This window comes from Zea mays, chromosome 7, assembly GCF_902167145.1.
Source record: "Zea mays cultivar B73 chromosome 7, Zm-B73-REFERENCE-NAM-5.0, whole genome shotgun sequence".
In the NCBI taxonomy this organism is placed as follows: domain Eukaryota; kingdom Viridiplantae; phylum Streptophyta; class Magnoliopsida; order Poales; family Poaceae; genus Zea; species Zea mays.
In genome coordinates this window covers 21,941,579-21,961,941 of record NC_050102.1, presented here as the reverse complement: position 1 = coordinate 21,961,941, position 20,363 = coordinate 21,941,579, and the positions used below count along the sequence as shown (strand labels likewise).

At 43.1% G+C, this 20,363-nt stretch overlaps 2 protein-coding genes across 2 annotated transcripts; one reads left to right on the top strand and one right to left on the bottom strand.

Moving 5' to 3' along the window:
* Nucleotides 1-395: 395 nt before the first annotated feature.
* Nucleotides 396-2,427, top strand: LOC103632136 (ethylene-responsive transcription factor ABI4). The gene has a single exon (XM_008653974.4). It carries the CDS (start codon nt 1,189-1,191, stop codon nt 2,110-2,112), a length of 924 nt encoding a protein of 307 aa, XP_008652196.3. The 5' UTR covers nt 396-1,188; the 3' UTR covers nt 2,113-2,427.
* Nucleotides 2,428-5,696: 3,269 nt separating this feature from the next.
* LOC100283658 (nucleic acid binding protein) lies at nt 5,697-11,711 on the bottom strand. Its single transcript, NM_001156559.2, has 7 exons — nt 11,479-11,711; nt 11,255-11,343; nt 10,397-10,548; nt 9,841-9,960; nt 9,637-9,753; nt 7,286-7,429; nt 5,697-6,416 (listed from the first exon to the last, which is right to left on the bottom strand). Exons 1-7 carry the CDS (start codon nt 11,556-11,558, stop codon nt 6,273-6,275), a joined length of 846 nt encoding a protein of 281 aa, NP_001150031.1. The 5' UTR covers nt 11,559-11,711; the 3' UTR covers nt 5,697-6,272.
* Between the last annotated feature and the right edge of the window lie 8,652 nt (nt 11,712-20,363).

Genomic DNA, 20,363 nt, shown 5'->3' with positions numbered 1-20,363 from the left:
GTGTATGAATATGAGGTTTCTGGAAGAGTTTTTTTTTGGTACCCGATATTTATAGAGAGCCTGTTTGTACTCTATATATTGTATATTAACTATATTTAAGATAGAGAAGCTTAAGATTATCGTCTCTTACTCTCTCCGTTCACAAATGTTTGTCGCCATAGTATTTATGTCTGCCACACTTTTTTAAGTTTATCTAAATTTATAGAATATATTAGCAACATTTGTATTTTCAAATAATCTTAATTCAAGATCTATATAATGATACTAATTATGTGTTGTATATATTAACATTTTTATATAAATATTGTCAAAGTTAAAAGTGATACTCGAAAAGTAAGAACGACTAACATTTGTGAACATAGGGAGTAGCTATTTCTTGTATACGAACTCTAGTATTGAACACAATTCACATGTGTTAAGATATATTAGGGTATAAATTAGTTTAAGTTACACTCTAATCCACTTTAATACATACTCTAATCTACTTTAATATACGTGGATTGAGATCAATGCTAAAGTATTCAAACTAGTTATAAGTGTCCTAATCGTAGTCTTGCTCTTTTTATATAAAAAAACTTTCTTAGAGTTATTGGCCGCGCGCGCGCGCGTTGCCCCTTCTTGTTCCGCAAGTTGAAACCGCCGTCGTCGGGTTGGTTGCTGCCGAGCGAATCCAAACCCAGCTCACTTTGGCTGTTTCTGGAAACGGACCCTGCTTCAACTCGAAACTCATCCCCCCTCACCGGTTTACCCAGTTCGAAATTTGAAACGCACGAATATTCCAGACACCAACCCGAGGGCACTCCCGTCATTCCGCGGTCCCCCTGCTCCCGAAGCGAATATGCCCCACACGGAGACCACCCGGCCACGTGGGCACCTACCGCCCAGAGGAGGAGATTCCTTCCAAGGAACCTCCACCGCGGAATTACCGAAACGCCCCTGCGCTGTTCAACTAATACTTCCCCTCCCCCCTGGCCTCGGCTCCCGTCCGTTCGTCCCCAATTTCCCCTTCGCCTTTGTCTTCCCGCTCCCGTCCCGAAATCCGCCCGCCGATTAAGCTTGCTTGCCCTAGCAGATCGAAGCACTAGCCCTAGCCCTAGCCGAGGAGCGCGCCCATGGCCGCCGCGGTCGTGGGCTGAGGGGCCGCGGCTCTTTGCATGGGGTGAGGAAGCGGCGTCCCGAGGCGCGGGAATGGACCCTAGCCTGAAGGAGGAGGTGATGAAGGCGGTGGAGGAGGCGAGGTCCGCGTCGGTGCCGCGGTGCCGGGTGGTGCGCATCATCGTGCACGACGAGGACGCCACCGACTCGTCCTCCAGCGAGGACGAGGACGAGGACGAGGCGGGGGAGCGCGCCTCGCCGCATCCGGGCTCGCCGTCGGCGTCGGCGTCGGCGGGGAGCGTGAAGCGCAGCCGCGTGCTGCTCCAGTCCGCCGGGTGCGGCGCGGAGGAGGACGAGGAGGAGGAGGAGGGGGAGGGGGCGAGGTTCACGGGCGTGCGGCGGCGCCCGTGGGGCCGGTGGGCGGCGGAGATTCGCGACCCGATGCTCCGCCGCCGCGTCTGGCTCGGTACCTTCGACACCGCCGAGGAGGCCGCCGCGGCCTACGTCGCCGCGCGCCTCCGCATCCGCGGGCCCAAGGCGTCCGGGAGCAACCTGCTCCCGTCCGGTGCTCACGCCGCCGGCTCGCTCCCTCCGCCCGCGCACCGCCCGCCCCTGCCCCCCCGCCCCCCGCCACCGCCTCAGCGGGAGAAGCAGCAGTGCCCGCCACCGCCTCTGCTCCCGCCGAAGAAGCAGCAGTACCCGCCACCGCCTCTGCTCCCGCCGAAGAAGCAGCTGTACCCGCCACCGCTTCCCCTCCCGCCGAAGAAGCAGCAGCACCATCACCCGCCACCGCCTCTGCCCACACTTCCGCCGAAGAAGCGGCTGGCGTCACCGCCTCTGCTGCCCGGAAGCGAGAAGCAGTGGGTCATCTCCTCCCCGTCGGAGCCGCGGTTCGTCCCGCTGCCGGTGTGGGCTCTGATGTCCGGCTCCGGGAAGCGCAAGAAGCGGTCAGGCTGCGGCGGGCGCGTCCCCGCCCTCCACACCCCAGCCGCCGCCGAGGAGACAGGGCGCGCCTGAGAGGCCGAGACGATAGACGACACCATCCCTGCTACTGGTATCCATCCCCTGCTCCTTGATCATGCCAATCTGATGACCGCTCGGTCGATCGATGCTAATGTGAAGAGCCTGTAACCTCTCTGTCTCTCTCTCTCTCTCTCTCTCTCTGATTCATGCAACTGATGATTTGTGTACATATGCTGCTGGTGCTGGAGCCGCAGCAGGTGATGAACTGATCTGTGAAACCTGATGAACTATTCATGTGTAATAAATAAGTATCTGTTGACATTTTTCGACCCGAACAAAACAAGGTTGTTGTTGGCTTGTTGCTGTGGAGATCGCAAGATTGTTGTTCCTTCTGTTTTGACGTCTTGACGGCGTTGGCGGTTCCACTCGGGTCTTCAGACCTGTGATGAACCATCGAGCGGCAGTACAGTACAGAGCGAGCACACGTGCAGGCCTACACTTTTTTCTGTCAGTGCAGCAGTATCTAGCGTAACGTCGTTGCGTCATTGCGTGCCAGCGATCAGTGGTAAAAATGGGCAAATAAAGCAGTAACCGGTACAACAACATAAAGAGAGCAACTCCAACTCCAATATTTTTTTTTAAAAAAAAACTTCCTAAATTCATGTTTAACAAGTTGCTTAATAGCTATTGGAGTAAAAAATAGTTTGGTCTTCAATAGTTACTAATTTTGAATCTAGTGGTGGTATGACGGCCGAGAAGAAGCTTGTGTCACGTGCGTTAGGCCTGGCTGCCTCACTGCGAGGGAAAGGTAAAAAAGCGCGCCGAACCTGGCTATCTCGCTGCACAGGAAAGAAAAAAATGAGCACATGGGTGTGAAGAAATCGACGCCAACTGTGTTTAGGGAGTTTCTATTCGGATGTCAAAACTTGGAGAGTAAATATGGTTGGGAAGCAATTCTATTTAGATAACTATTGAAGAAGCATTTTCCTATTTACTTCTTAAATTTAAGATTTAAGGAGTTTCTTAGAGAATAATTGGAATTGCTATGAGGTCCAACCTTGAGCTTTTTGTGCTACTCCCTCTTCACCAGAGGATTAGATAAAATCCGGTATTTCTATTCTGCATTATACGAGAGACGTACATATACTACCTCCGTCCTGTAAAAAAAACATAGAATTTTAGTTTCGATCTTAAATTGAACTATTAGTTTGGTTAAATTTATAGACAGTTATCGATATTTATGGCATCACATAGACATAATGCGTGCCGAATCTAATGATACTAGTTCGGTAATGTAAATATCATTATTGTTCTTTTTGTACAGGCTTAACAAAACTAGGATAGTTTATAATTTTGTCCTGAACTACTAACGTGTTTGTTTGAACGTTTAAAGTTTATTTCCAAGCTTAATTTTAGTCTAGTTTCCTAGTAAAAAAAAATCATCGCTAAGGCTATCTCCAGCATCTCTCATGGCATAATTCACATCTCCTATTTATTAAACTTTGTTATGTAAGCAATTTTATGCATAACGCAATACAATGTTTTGCATGGCTATATACATGGTGTGCCAGACTTGGCCGCTTTAAGGGTTGAAGACCCCTTAGTTTTGGGACAAAAGTAAAATATGGTGTAGTAGTAGTTATGGAGGAAAAATGACCGCTTCTCTTTTTTTTGTTCTATATAAAATTAGTATCGAATTTCTAGTTCGGATAAGTTACACTCTTGAGTGACTCGTATAAGCTACTTTCTCCGTTCTAAAAGAGACGATACCGTAACTATGGTCTAAACAAATATCTATAGAGTGCCATCTACTGTTGGGCATGGTCATGAGCCCATGATGGTATGCGTAGTAGTATATATGTGGTAGGTATATTCGTAGGCATGGTCACATGAACTACTAGCTGCTGTAGCTCCATTTTTTTTTTTTTTTGCTTACCCTTTCTTTTTCATGTGTCCTTTTTCTTTACTGAAACATTTATTAGCTGTAGTGTAGCTCTTCTCCACTGGCTGGCTGGCTGCAGCAGGCGCCAACCTGTGGGCGCGGTTGGCCGGCTGGGACTTGTTGAGCCGTACGTAGCCTTATCCATTGCCCTGAGCAGCACGAAATTGTATACTCGGACTGGCATCTTCAGGTTGCAGCTTTTGGGTTCGAAACCTGCCAACGGCCGCCGCCGCCGACGACTTCAGTGCAGGCACGCCAGTAGCTTTCCCTGTAGGCGCTGCGGGCCTTCGGCTGTCAGCAATCTGTCATCACGCATTCCGAGGAGGGCGCCGCGTGACTACTATATAAGTACCAGCCATGATCAGGGAGAAAATGCAGTATGTTGGTTTATTCTACTGCTTATATAATACTTTTGTCTCTAGTCCAAATAACCAACTTTAATCTAAAATGAACAACCTCAATAAAACACAAACAACTCAATAAAACACAAACAACAGATTAAAAATAATACATAAAACTAGAAATTGTTCTCATACATAATTCTAAAAAAATAACAAGGCTATTAATTTAAAATTTAAATAATATATTCGAACAACATGTAGAATATATGAAGTATCGGCTTCCACGGTTCATAGTTGTTGGCTCTAAACCTACTTCACATCCAGCTAGTTAACAAACCACACCTTTATGTTTCATATTCTATATTTATAAACCAAAATCATAGCAGCACTTTACTAGTTAAAGCTGTAAAAAAATATCAAACAAAGAGCCTTACATGGCAAGAAAACCTTCCATACATATATATCTGTAATTTTACACCACTTATATTGACATCTCCCATACTACATATATTTTTTTAAAAAAAAATGTTAGTTCTTTGATGCATCTTTCTATTCTAACGTTCTATTTTATGTATTCTAAGATACGAAACATTGCAATTGAAAAATCAGATTCAATGAACAATGCAAGATTTGAATTCTATGTTAGGGTTTGTTCCGTTTCATCAAAATCCATATGGATAGAAGAGGATTGGGTGAAGTTTCAATCCATAGCAAGTCAAAAAAAAATCATAATTTTTTTTCCAATCCTTTTCAATCCATGAGGTATAGTCCTGTCCCAACCCTTGACAAGGATATTCCCTGGTGTCCTCTCTCGTCCCTCCAATTTTGAAGGATAACTGGAGACAACACTAGGATAATTCTGTCTCAACCTTTGACTCTTAACCAAATAATCTTATTTGATGGATCGTCCTATCCCGTCTCGTCTTGTCATTGTAACCAAATACACCCTTGTTAACAAGGTCTTGGGGGAGTAGGGATTTGGAGTTTTGCTGGTCACACCTGCCTGCCTGTTGCAGTCTCACTGGCTCGCTGTCACGGTAGAGTGTGGGGGACTAACCACGGGGTGCGTGCACATATACATAAATTAAATCTATAACCCCTAAACGTATAGGGATTTTTATGCCCCGTTGAGACAAACAATTAATGGCCGAACACACAGGGATTTATATTTTTAATATGTAGCTAGACGCAAAAAAGAACTCCTTTTATAAAATATGCTAGCCATTGATTATTGAACGAAAGATCCAAGACCCAGATTTAATTTACACATACATATGTACACAGATGGATCATGTGCGCATCATGTCAACGCCCAATCGATTCACTAACATTCTAATAGATAGATCCACATGGTTCATCCAAAGCTGTCGTCATCAAACTATCATAGAGCGGGATGTGTCATCATCTCTAGTGTTGCAACTCCACACAATGTAACGCGAATAATAATACTATCCCTGAGTTCTTTTTTATTTGTCGCGGCTTAGTTCAAAAAATGAACTAGCGGACGACAAATATTCGAGAATAGTACAAGCTAATTAAACACCTAAACGAACAGCTCACACTACTATCAGGGTTTAACTAGTCTCCCACTGAAACCACTATCTCCTCAGCACCATAATCTACTCAGGGTTAACAGCCAACAACGAATAAAACGAATAATGTCCATCACCCTTACAAGCAGTTACAACAACAGCACGGCCGGATCCACCCACCAAGATCAAAGGCAGTTCATCGGCCACCGATCCCTCCTCGTCTCCTTGAGACGACGACGCACCTGGTACCCAGACTATCCTGTCTAGCAGCAGATGCATACCTTCTATTACACAAGCACCCACGAGACAGACACGGACAGCGCGAGTTCCAAGGGCACCACCTTGTCGGTGCCGCGCCGTGGACGACTCAAGGGTTGGAGGAGAGCCAGAAGCTTCCCTCTACTGGCTTGGCTTCGCGCGCTTCATGCTGCCGTTACTGAAGGGGGATACGCTTCCAGGATGAGGACTGTCTTCTCTCAGGGTTGAGTTCAGCATAGCCAGTTCCCTCAGCTGTTGCCTCTTGTAGAAATCTTGTGACTCGTCCTACATCAAAGGGAAGCACAATTTGAGTTCTGAACTCAAGGTTTGTTTGGAAACTGGAAGGCATTCGTACTTCTACATGATTTCTAAGAAGTTGTAGAGGGAATATAACGAAAAAAGTACAATACATGCATATAAGGCCTGAGGACTGACTGCGAAGGGGAAAACACTTTACAGAATCATTGAGTGAAACACAGTAATTGCTCTTAGCCACAACAGGCTAAAGCTAAACTAGGCCAGTGGCATTAAGAGTTCAGTATGACCTTCTCTATGGAACCAATTAACCAAATAATACAGTCGCAGACAAAGAGGTGATATTATGAAGCATGACAATGTATCTTAACCATTCGACGTTGTAGTACTATGGCATCCCTTGAGACAAATTTACTCATGAACCTTTGTATACCCAAAATACATGCACAAAGAGAGCTGGACAATGTTTTAGAAGTAGTAGGTACATGCACCCCAAAATGCCATTTGATTTTACTAAAGGGCAATTCATGATATACATGCAGTTGGCCATCTATTAGGCAAAAGTATGAATGCTTCATGTTTTGAGAAAGTTGCAACTGAATAGCATACTCCCAGCTTTCAGGTTTCAGGATATAGGAGTACATTTCCTTTTGTTGTTGGCTTCAGTTGGAATAGATAGACAAGACAGAACAATATAGGGTACATGTTAGCTGCTACTAGTCACTAGATACAAACTGATACAACACCATTTGCCTGTAATAGTGATTTATGAAATATTATTATTAGATAAATATTATTAGATTGGTGCATTGATCATGTAACCTTTCCACAGGACACAACATTAGGCAGTTGAAATAAGAGTGTCACGGTATAGTTTATTGTACACTAGAAAAACTTACCACTGGCTTTAGCAATTCTTCCATGACTTCTTGTGCCTGTCTCAGTCTTGTGTCAACGATATTCGCTGGTAATTCAGCCTCGATCAATATATGCAGTGGCTCATTCAGATGTTCATAGCCAGGTTTTCCTTTAAGCTTCTCCTCCTAAATCAACAAAAAACAAAATGTATACCCTAGTTAAGAAGAAGAGAATGATGGGAAGGGCAAATAATATGACTTCTTGATTGTCCTGTTTGGCACGGCTTATCTCTAGCTTTTTTAGGAAGGAAAAGCAGGCAAACTTCTCAAACGCTGATTATTTTCAGCACTTCTGCTGCTACCACAGGGAGAGCCAAAAGTTAGAAATGGGGAAGTCCAGCTCTGTATCTAGGATTGGTCCAGTTTAACGTAGCTCATCTCCAGCTTCTAAGAAAAAAAAGCAGGCAAACTTCCCAAAGACGATTCTTTTTCAGTGCTATTGCATATGGTGCTACAACAGGGAGAGCCAAAAGTAGAAGTGGGGAAAGTCCAGCCTTTTCCAGCCATGGGAGCAGGAGCGCTTCTCCCCACCACCCATGACTTCAGCACCCTGACACCCTTCCATGTCCTCCACGCTGTCCACAACGTTCCTGGAGGTCGGGAGATTTGCCTCCACCTGCACTAAACTCTGATCCATCACCGTGTAACCACCCCCAAGCCAAGATGCCTGTGCACAATGCTGGTGCTGATACTCAAGTTGAGCAGCACCAGATCTAGATGCTCATGACCTCTCCTGGAGGAGCAGCACATTGGATCTGTCCAGGTCACCATGGAGGAAGCTGATGGAAAGGGGGAGGCCGAGAGGGGGGGGGGGTGCTGTTAGTCCTTATGTGCTGCCACCTACTGTCACGTGAGACTTTGAGAGGCAAGAGAGAGGGGAGATAAAAGAGAGCAGACAAAAGGTTTGTTTACAAAAATAAACTCCTACTTTTATCTAGAGCTTCTTCAAGAAGTGGAAACAAGCTGTTTTAGTCTTAACAAAAAGTACAAAGTTAAACAATATATTATGATTGATATGTAAAAAAAGAAGTGAAGGGCAGGTCTGGTACAGTGGTGAGAGTTGTCTCACTGCATCACCAGGTCGTGGGTTCAAAGCAGCTTCTCTGCATTTGCCGGGGAAGGCTTGCCTCAATTTATCCGTTTCCCAGACCCCACTCATGTGGGAGCCTCTGACATTAGATCTGCCCTTCTTGATAAGTAAGAAAAGAAGGGACTTCTATTTACTTTCTAGAGCAACAACAAATATTGCAGTGCCCAGGGAACCAACCTGTTAGCAACTATTTCCAATAAATTTATTTAAAATGTAAATAATAAAGTTCAAGTTCCTATAGTGCTACAATTAAGTATTAGCGATAAAAATGCCAAAAGCATGAAGCACAAGATGTCAAACTTTTCTTTGTCAATCCTTCCTCTTTGGACAACCCTATTTTCATTCTCAACTCAAATTGTAATATTCCATCCAATGCAATCAATCAAAAGGCAAATACCGAAACAATGGAAAAATAAATCAAATGTTTTCCATTTTCAATAAAGAATACTTAATTTTACATTAGGACATGGTAAGCAACAAAAATAAACGCCATTGCAATTGAAATTATGCACTTCTCGTTTTTGTTTCAGTCCATTGAAGCTCTATGTCATAAATATTTATTTGGATTTAATGGAGGCGAAAAAATAATAAGCATATAATTGAAGCACTTCTTGGTTTGAATTTGTGCCATAAAAATGGACAAACTAATGATGCTTCAAGGGAAGGATAGAGAAATAAATGGAGAGTGCAAAAATGGCAGAATTCCTCCAAAAACTATTTCCCTAAGATAAGCGACCTATTGCCATTAGTCATTATAACACTGCTCTTTCTAAAGGGTCCCATGCGCATGAGGGGATCTGAATCTTGAGAAGGCCATCTGTCACTATGAGCCAACCCCCAAACTAACAAGATCTAATAAAATATATAGCAAGTGCTGCCTAAGTAAGCATTCGTTTATTTATTTTTATCCGAAAGTAAGTCCAAAACTGTGTCCGTCCTTATACTTTTGTAGTTAACAGTTAACCATCGATGGGGGAAAGGCTTAGCTCGTATTTTCTTATCATGATTATTAATGTCTAATCTATTGCAGAAATGGAAAAGGCAAGACTAATTGAACAATGCTAGTACAAGCAGTCAGCCAAGAAAACCAAAGTGGCATGCAGTTCCTAGAGTTTCTTGACAGACAATACATTAATAGAGAAGCTCTTTACCTATCTAGCCATAAAACCATGCTAAACTTAAGATATCATAAGTAGACAAACATATAAGTGGGATGCGATTAAGCAATACAATATTTGGTTACCTTTTCTGTGTCTTTGATGGAACCCTTCCCTCTAATAAAAACACGGCAGCCAGTTGATGCTTCAACTCGCTTTAGAGAATTACCCCTTGGCCCTAGAATGCGCCCCACAAAGTTGAACTAGAGAAAATTAAACATAGAAGATATTAGAACTAAAATGTCATTTAATGCTGAAAGATAAATTGCACAGGTTTGGGGAGGCAGTACATTAGGGTAAGAGTCGACGGGAACTTCCAAGCGAACGATCTTCTTGACAATATAAGAGCCAGGGCTTGGTGGTGCTCCTTGCCAGTCCATACTTGTTCCAGGAGGAGGAAAGCCCAATCTCTGTTATATTAAAGGTACACGTTACTATATATGGCATAGACATACCCTCTAGGACTTAAGTATCTTCATTACAGAACATTATAAATCCTCCTGCAGCTTAGTGGTTGTAGTGTCTTAGTAGCACCCAGCAGGCCCAGGTCAACTCCCTGTGGGAGCAGATTTTTGGGGATCGGTTAAAAAAAACTTCACCACTACACAGTGAAATACATGGTCCAGTGCAACACCCTGGGAAGGTCTTCCCCAAGGCTTAGTTTCTTCTTATTACATTTTATAGAGCATGATAGCCTTCATGATTTTATCCTTGTCATCAGAATGTTAGAAGAATTGGAAATCCAAAAACAATTAAAATATCACATAACAAAGGAAGGTTACTGAAGGGATAAAAACATGTTTTAAAAAAGAAAGCATATTTCAGCGATTAAAGAATTACACCTACCTCTTGGTGCATCCCATTCCAAGGACCAAATCCATTGCCATGTAGATTAGGCCGGACAATTGGTGAGGACATAGGGCTAGGACTTCTAAACCGGCGCCTGTCAAGATCACTAAATCCATGGTCATGAACCATGCTTGATACCCGCATGATTTCTACGTGACACAAATGACGAAGAAAAGAAAAACAGCAGAGTTAGTTGTCAGAAAAGAAAAAAATAATATAATTGTTTAAACATAGGGTGTCATAATAGCACCACACAACACATAAAAAAAGGACAAGCAACATCTCAAATAATAGGTTATGGATAGCAGAGTGTGTAGTCTTGCAGATGGTTTCCTCAAATGGAAACAATATACATTTTTTATTAAACAAGATAATAATCAATATCCAATGCAATCCAACTAAGTTATCAATTATCATCCTATTCCGCAGAATGCAAGCCGCGGGAATAGGATGAACAATTGATTGCATCCCCTATACAAACCTTCCCTGATCAATATGCTGTTTCCAGCCATCTTGATCATTGGTGGTGGATCAACTAAGAACTCGTTACCAAACTTGGTAGCAAGAGTGCAAGACAGTCAAAACAATGGGCTAGAAACAGGGACAATAAGACTAATGGGATCACTCTACGCCAGCGAAGAGAAGACAAATCAAGGCGGCGGCTTGGCAACTCTACCATCCCCGCCAGCATAAAAGCCGCAGAAAAAAGATCAGCAGCCATCCGAGCATTGAAGCCTCGCGATTCCCCAGTCCCGATTGCAGAGGAACCCCCTCGGAGGCTCGAGCGCACAGGATTTGTCACCAATCAGCAAGCAACAGTGAGCAAGCGAGGGGTGGGAAAAAAAGATCTCTCACCTTGATTGAGCAGCCGGCTGCATATCGGCAGCACCTGCATGAAGGGCCCCAGCTTCTGATGCTCCGCGAGAAGCTCGGCCAAGTACTGGCTGCGGAGGAAGCAAGCAGCGACGGCACCGTCAGCACACCGGCCCAATCAATCGCGGGGAGGAGGGAAGGAAGCGGAAACGGAGCGATCGTTGGATCAAGAGTTGGCAGCAAGTAATCCGATGAGAAATTAGTACCTGTCAGCGTCGGGGTTGCTCCTAATCTGGGGGGAGAGGGTTCTTGCAGGGGAGAAGCCCTGGCTGTAGAGGCCTGACATGGTGGCGGCCGGGTGGAGAGGGAGAGAGAGGGCTGGGAAAGAGAGAGAAAGAGAGTTTTTTTTTCTTCTTTTCCTTCTAGCGGAACTGTCGGAATGAGGGTGATGACACAGAGAGAAAGAGGGCCGGTGAGGGAGGGGTTTACTTGCAGTCGCAGCTCACACACAAGGGGAAAACGAAAAGAAAAGGAAGTGACTGCATGAGGAGTAACGATAGAGGTGTAATCGAATTAGAATCCGAACAGATATTAACGAGATCATATTTATTTTTATATTTTTGTTCAGATTCAAATCCGAATATAGATAACTTCGGATATAAATAAAAATACAGATGTTTTTAATTATAAATATTGATAATCGTGTATCGAATACGAAACTAATCAGATACGGATAGCATCGGCAATGAAATTTTTGTCGAATACCATGTAAGACACTATTTAGCCACTCTTTGAGTCCAAATTTTTTTAACATTATATGTGGACATGTGTTGTGCCTTTGTAAAATTTTATGAATTTCTTATGCTATTTGTGTATTATTAATTTCTTTCTGCAGAAAATCATCAAATTGCAATTAAATTCATAAAATATTCTTGTGTTGACCGAAAATTGTATATAAGTTACCAAGACTAATAAACATTCTATAAGAAGATAACCTTAAGTCTCCATACGTAAATGATAAAGTGAAGTATTGATTATATTGAAACTTGGATACTTAGAATGATTTCTCGTGTAACTTATGCAACAAGTGAAAGTGAAATGGAAGAAATGATGACATATTATGGATTTTTTGGTCCAAACATTTTTTTGTCATATATGGACATATGTTGCGCCTCCCTAAAATTTCATGAATTTCTGAGGCTATTTGCGTATGATTAATTTTTTGTTTAAAAATCCATCAAAATGCACACAACTATCCCGCCATCATGCTTCATATAAGGCAAATGTATGATTAGAAGTTGCATAGCGTTGAAGAAGTCTGGAGAAAAGACCTTCTCCATTTTACAAATAAGCAATGCAACATGCTCTTCAAGCAAGTGGATAACATTCTTTCTAAGCTATTTGGAACACAATTGACAGTAGAAGAAACTAAGCTCAGCCAAACAACACCTTACTTTCTCTAGTAAAAACTCATGAAACCCTATAAGAAGCAACCTTTCGGTAAAGATGTAATGGTCATGACTTTTTAGTCTAAATTTTTTCTTTTGTAGCAGATTCACACCATGCTTTAGGTTGGATGCATATGCACATGGAATTATAATTCATCGAACCATTGTAAGATGGTTGGCTTAACATCTTTGTGAATACTAAATGGACCTCTAGGCATATCCCATTTTCCATTTCTCTTTTATATCGAATGCATGGAAGGATGATTACATATATTAGCCAAATCTAGCCTAGCTTTCAAATTTTATTTGATCTTTTAAGGTATGTCAAAACATGTGTTCCATATGGCTTCACCCATATTCTTTTCATTATGCATCACACCAATATTCTGCAGAAGTAGCAACTTAGGAAAATATGAAAGTTTCCTAAAACAAAGTGCATGTGTCCAATTGTGCAATTTACCATAGGTTTGTGTATCACATGCAAACTGGTTCACATGGACTTGCACTTCCTCCTTTGTTAAGTACCTAGGTGGTTCATCAAACACCTTGGCATTCTTATGAAAAAGTATAAGTTTATTGTCTAAACGCATGAGCTTTATGCAAGAAACACTTATAGGCATCAAACTAGCGAGCCTTAGACCATTAGGGAGTAGGAATCATCAACATACACATCCATATGAGCATGACAACCTACCATGGGTGCTCTAGCTATAAAAGTCCTCATATGCCATAAAGTCATGTACTGACCAAAGGTAGATTCCTATCATTGTAAACTCCTACTTCAATGAGGAATCCCCTGTTGTGAGCCCCTTACATAGTTATTAAAGTTCATCAACTAAGGGTTGCATTAAAATGTTCAGTTTTCTATCGGGATGCTAGGGACCAAGAACAATAAGTGAGAGGAAAAATATAATCTAGCCTTAAGAGTGTGCTAGGAGGTAGGTTCAATGGGGTCACAAATACTGTCCAACATGAGTAAGGTGAAACATTCACATCAAATGTTTCGAAACCATGTTTTGCTACTACTAGGTGCACATTTCTTTTTGCACTTGCAAAATTTAAATAGTCCAAATCAAATTGTAGCCAAGCCTCTCCACCACAAAGGTCCACCATCTCACCACATGTTGTGGGACTACATTATCTCATTAATTTGGTCGTATCCCCATGTAGATATAGCATTTAAAATCTATATGTTATTGGAAGATAGCAAAAAACTTTGTGTGCAACCTTTGTTCTCCCTTGCATAAATTGGTTAGCACCACAAAAAATCGCATTCATCTGTGTTCTTGTTATCTTTGTAGAATAGAATGCAATTGTTATAGCAAACAACAATTTTTATATATGGCATACTAAGACCCTCTAATAGCTTCCTAAATTGGTAGAAGTCATTAGGTAACTTGGAGTCAGGAGGAAGTAGTTCATGTATTATGCCTAGTGTATTACCATATTCTATGATGGACATGTTGCATCATGACTTCATAGAAAGCACGCGAGCGAGCTACAACACACAAGTGTGAGTGCGTGGTTCTATCATGCACCGATTGACCTACACTAGCAACCATCTCTATAGAGAACTTTGGCATATGTTGTTGGTTCAACATCCAACATAGGTGGATGGTGCCTAGCAAGGTCTTCCAACATTTGACTCATATGATCAACTTCATCAAAGCCCTCTCCGTTTCCACATTATATTCATCATGTGAAATGATCCCCTTGTCATGCTTAGTCCAATTTTCATACCCTTACTTAAAACCATTCCTACACAAATACATCTCTACATTATAGATTTTGTGTCCAAAGTAGTTCCGACATTTTGCACAAGGACACTTAATGGTGTCGTTTTTAGCAACATCAGTAATATAAAATGCACTATTCAAGAATCTAGTGGTTCCATTAATCCATTAAATTGAGCGAGCTTTACCACACTACCGACCATTAGGTAGCATGTCAGATTTGACATGTTAACTAGTTCTATTTCAAATATTAATATAATTAGGTAGCACAACAATAAAGATGCATTGTTTTGGATGCAAGGATAAACATTCTAAAATTCATATAAGGCAAAGCATACTGCACCAGTGGCTAGAATTGGAGGGAAGAAGACTATAATGAAAGATCTAAGGAAAGGGAGACCAACTGGGAAAGGAGGTTCTTCGCTCTAAGACGAACACCAGAGGGGAAGGTATTGTGCCTAGTATGACCGATGGAGGGTGTGGGGGATGTGCCCTAGAGCATCGACAGGCGTGGACCTTGGCCAGCAACCAGAGGTCCATTAACCTAGGCAGAGCACAAAAGGGGGTGTGGTCACCAGCGAGCCAGGAACGGGAAGAACATTGATTCAGGAGCGGAGACCAACGAGGACTCAGGGAGCGTAGGGTGCGTGAATCTAGAGGCGATCGACCTGGGTGAGGTTACCAGCATGGAGCAACGACTGACGCGTGCGTGAGTCGATCCAAGCATGTGTGGTGTTGGGGTGGAGTGCGTGATATTGTGAGGGCTAGTTTGGAAACTCAAATCCACTTGGAGATTGAAGGGGGTTGAGGGGAAAGTTAGTTCATTTCCATGTCAATCTCTTGCAATCCTCAAGGGATTTGAGTTTTCAAACTAGCCATGAGTGGGTGTTAGGGGCATGGGCCGGTAGGTTAGGGTTAGGATTTCATTGTTTTTTATTTTAAAGATATTTTCTTTTCTTGGGATCGTGTGAACATCAAAACGAGGATGTGAAGGCCAAAACAACGGTGTCAATGCCAAATCCTTGTGGCCAATTGAGTTTCTCTGTCCGTGTGTAAATCTCCTTATACGTAATTTTCCATATGTTTTTTACTGAACCGCCAGAGTAGTTACAACCATCACACACAGAAAAATTCTACTATTTTTGTGAGTTTATGCATTTTTATGTTGGTATTTTGGAAAACGACACATTAATCATACATTTTTACTTGACAGGTTGACAAACGAGCCTCCTCAATCCCATAGGACGCCTTATGCTCATCAACATGGTCCTTGACAACCACCTCAACTACGTCATGGATGCTGTGAAATAGGCCTCATGTACAAGTTACTCAAAACCCAAAGCAAGGAAGCCCCCTATCTGCCTTCATCTAGAAGAACAAAGCTCCCACGAGAGTGATTTTTTGCTTGGCTAGCATCCAAGGATAGGCTACAGACTCGAGTGAACCTCAAAAAGAAAGGCATCGTGGAGGATGATAGACATGTTTGGTGCATGGCCTAAACCGTCACAGCCCGCCGCACTTCAACCGCCATAGTTGTGGCGGCCAATTTGACCGTCGCAAGTTAGGCGTGGTGGTGGAGGCGCCACACCAAACAGACCTGATATCTGCAAGATCTGCCACACTGCACCAGAAATAACCACACACATGCTATTCAACTGTCACTTTGCAACGACCTTTTGGACAACACTCGGTATTCAGATCCTGGAGAAACCTGACTGCAAAAGGTTCCATCTCCTACCCCACCCTGAACCTGCACGGTCAAAATTTCACCACTCTCGCCCTTCTATGCTATTGATTGGCACCTCTGGAAGAGAAGAAATGCCAGGATCTTCAGGGTGGAGCTGACTTCACTCGAGCGTACTCTGGCTGCCTGCAGAACAGATGCCCACACGGTTCCCTTTTCTGTGCTTGTGTTTCTCTCTCTCCCTACCCCCATGTATCTTCCTTCTCTATGCTTTGAGATGTAACATCCCTCCAATGTAATTTATCATTCCCACGACTTTATGCAATGGAAATCAGGTTGACCGCCAAAAAGAAAACCCATAGAAAAATTCATCAACACTCAGAGGACAATTCTAGTTTCCAGTAGTGAGTAGTCATAGATAAATCTCGGTGACAACCATGAACCATCTAACATCAGAATGAAGGCACGACACCACTAGAACACACACTTGCGACACGCGCATATAATTGTGGATGATGATCAGTGCATGCATGCATGTGTGACTGACTGACTGACTGACCACATTATTCATAACGCATACATTGAGTTCATAGCAATAATCAACCATGATTCTGGTCATCGCCCGGGAAATCCCCAAGGGCATAATAAACATCATGGAGATCATCACCACCACCACCACCACCATGCATGGGGTCGTCGACTTCGAATCCATCAACGACGAATTCACTGCTCCAACTAGTAGTAGGAGCTGCGAACGCCATAGGATCGGCGGCACCGCTGTGCTCACCACCAAGCAGCTGGTACTGCAGGTCTGCCGCTGCCGGTGCCGGTGCTACCACCGTCTCCATAGGTGGCTGTGGCACTAACCCTTGACGAGTTTGGCTGCTGCCGCCGCTGGTGGTGGTGGTGGCTTCAAGATCAAGCGTCGTCGTCGTCTTGTTTGCTGTCTCGTTGTTGACGACACCATCCACTGCCTCCAGACACTCGAGGAACTCCAGCAGCTCGGCAAGGCCTAATTCCGAGACGTTGGCGTTCAGTAGCTGCATCATACGCGCACCCATCTCCTTGCCTGTAGCCTCCTGCAGCGTCTCCCTCTTCTTGCTCTCCGAGTCCAGAGCCTGTCGCAGCTCTGCGTACTCCGAGTTCAGCCTACGGATCGTGTCCGTCACAGCCCAGCTGCAGCTGCCGTCGTTGCTGCTGCTTCCACTTGCACCAGCACCAGCACCACCACCCGACGAAGCAGCGGGAGCATCAGACGGAGGAGGAGGAGGAGGGCTGAGGAACCGGTTTGCGACGTCGTCGATGGATGGGTGCCCGAAGGAAAACGGCGTGCCGAAGGTTGAGAAGACGACGGAGCCAACCATCGCTCCGCACAGGATGGAGAGCTCGCTGGCCTTGTTGAACAGGCTCTGCCGACGCTTGGTGAAGCATATCTGCCGTGTCTCCTCGTTCTCGATCGGCTTCATCTCACCCCTCACCATTGCTAATATATGAGAGTCGATCGATGAGTAATGTATGTTGACGCGAGCGTTTATATAGGCACACGAACATATATAGGATCAAAGTGCAAACCGCCCAAGATCTTCATAGATTTGAATTGCCTATATAAAATTCCGAGCCAGTTTAGCTTACGGCAGGCTATTTTACAGCTGGATTCCAGTTATCTTTGGATGGCATCTATAAATGTTTAGCACGTACTTACTGGAATTTAGGATCACAACGGTCTGGCGGAAGACAGCCATGTTATGACTGGCACTACACTGCCACAAAAAATTAAACCCCTATTTGTATGTGTGCTAATTCTTCCAAAAAAAGAAATTAATGCTCTTGCTAATTCTTCCTCAAATAAATCTCAATTGACTGTTCGCTTGCCTTTAATTCGTACTGGCTTCTACTGCTTTTATAATATTTTTGGCTCTATGTATTACACTTGTAGCAGTCCAAACAGCTGTCTTTAATAGCGTAGTGGCTACTGAGGTGTGTCCAGATTATATGTAGTACAAAATGTGACATAAATGCTTATACATATATAATCAATAAGTAGAGACATTATTTCCTTGCAGGCACACAGTAAATCAATCGTTGTTGACAGGTAGTTATTAATCACAGCTGATATATTCATATATTCAGTGGCAAATATTTCCAATGGTAAAAAACTGAAGTCTATTGTTTTGTTGTTAAGATAATGTGGCTTAATATATAAGAAAGTGGACAATGACGTGCCCTTCAAAAATCAAAAGCATATCATGTTTTCATATATTATATAAAATAATATAATTTGTGACCCTTTCAAGACATGACCACCATATGTGACCAAATTAGTGCATGTTGTACGGTTGTAAATGAAATGACCACTTGGTCTTTGAGTAAGGATCGTTCTTCCATATTTAGCTCAATTTTCCACTGAAATTTGAGAGATGAAACGTTCTTTGAAAATATAAACACACCATGTCGTTTCTTAAAAAGGAATGAGACCAACAAACTATAACTTAGCTAGAAGTAGGGGTGGTAATGGACTCTAAATTCACACTATAAAATTTAAGGACTAGATCAAATTAGGATCAAGTTCTATTTCTATTCTTTTTGAACTAAAATTAATTAAGAGTTCAAACAAATAGTGAAGAATTATATGGATCGTGATCCATTACCACCCCTAGCTAGAAAGAATTAGAACTGGTCTACTCATTGTTGCTTCTATATAGTAAGATAGAGACTATTCGACATCTTTGTGTTGGTATGCTACATTCCTTTGGCAGGAATTATAAATTGTGTTTCTTACAATTCCACCATCAAATCTAGAGAACTTAGACCAACTCGAGCAAGATACGTTCAATCAGGGCCGCTACTTTTGTTTTGGAGGCTTCTCCTCATTTTTGAGAGACAATTTTTTACACATGCTCTAAAAGAAGTCCTAAACTAATTTTGGAGAGCCTATTTTTTACGCGGGCTCTAAAAGAGGCCCCATATTAGAGCCCTTAAATCTTTTTGATAGACCCTAACAATAGGGACCCGCTCGTCGTACTCTACACTCTATCAACTAAGCTATATGCATGGGAGGCACGAGATCCACTCCTCCTCACTTAGAGGATCCTCTCGCCCTCACGGGGAAGAGGCAGAGCTCCACTCATTAGCCATTGAACACGTGGATAAGTAGTGGAGGCACTGCTCATCATAGTGCAAGTGCCTCTACTTGGGTAAGACACGAGTATGAGGAACCGATGGAGGTGCGTTATGAGGATCCACTCTACTTGCTGGGTCTTGCTTCAATGTCACGACCGTAGGGTGCTCTAGTAGGGGCCTAGCTGGAGGTGTGTTTTTGACATGAGCACCCATATTTAACTATAAGGGCACAAGTAGGGGTCTATTGCTCTTATTTGGTAGATGGTATAAACAATGTAAAAATACCAAATAAGCTTTTATTGTCAACAATAATAAACTATTTCTATTAGCATTTTTTGTTCCACTTATGAGTTAAAACCAATGTTCAAAAAAGTGCCATTAAACGCATGCCTAATCATGATTAGACACTAAGCGACATTGTTAGCACTGCGCTTAGGCCCTAGGCGGTTATTCCGCGATCGGCGCGCATATGCGACGCGTGATTTGGGTTGCGCGTGCTGAGGCGGAAAGGAGGCGCGTGGAAGCGGAGCTCGACGCACGCGGGAAAAGCGCGAGAACCGCTACGCGGGAAAGAATGTGAATAAGAGGGAAAGAGGCAGGAGCTGTTGTTGCACGAGAGAGAGAGAGAGAGAGAAGGCGAAAGCTACAACTGGTGTTGCATGGGAGAGGAGAGAAACAATCAAGACCGCCTCCAAATTGGTCCTCTTTCCGAGCCGTCCAGGACCGCCGCCGTCTGTGTCCTCTTCCCCTTGGTCAAGTCGTCTAGGCCACCAGGTTCAGCACTTCTCTGCTCCTTTTTGCCAACCATCGTGCTCTCGCTCTTGCTCTGCTCCTCCTCCATCTCCTTTGTTCTATACTTCTATTCATTATTCAACATGGATTCTTTGACTTGGATGCTTAATTAGTTCATGTGCATGCCTTGTATTGTTGAATTAGTTAGAAATATGTATTATTAATTTAGTTAGAAATTTGACTATAGTTAGAAATTTGTTTGCTGAATTAGTTAGAAATCAGATTACATATACCCCGCAAATCTAGCCTAGCTTTCAATTTATCTTTGATCTTTAAGTTATGTCAAAACATGTGTTCCATATGGCTTCACCCATATTCTTTTCATTATGCATCACATCAATATTCTATGGAAGTAGCAACTTAGGAAAATATGA

Coding starts and splice junctions, on each gene's coding strand:
- LOC103632136 (XM_008653974.4), top strand. CDS start 1,189: ATGGACCCTAGCCTGAAGGAGGAGGTGATGAAGGCGGTGGAGGAGGCG.
- LOC100283658 (NM_001156559.2), bottom strand. CDS start 11,558: ATGTCAGGCCTCTACAGCCAGGGCTTCTCCCCTGCAAGAACCCTCTCC. Junction 11,344..11,478: donor AGCAACCCCGACGCTGACAG/GTACTAATTTCT, acceptor CTTCCTCCGCAG/CCAGTACTTGGCCGAGCTTC. Junction 10,549..11,254: donor CAGCCGGCTGCTCAATCAAG/GTGAGAGATCTT, acceptor TGTGTCACGTAG/AAATCATGCGGGTATCAAGC.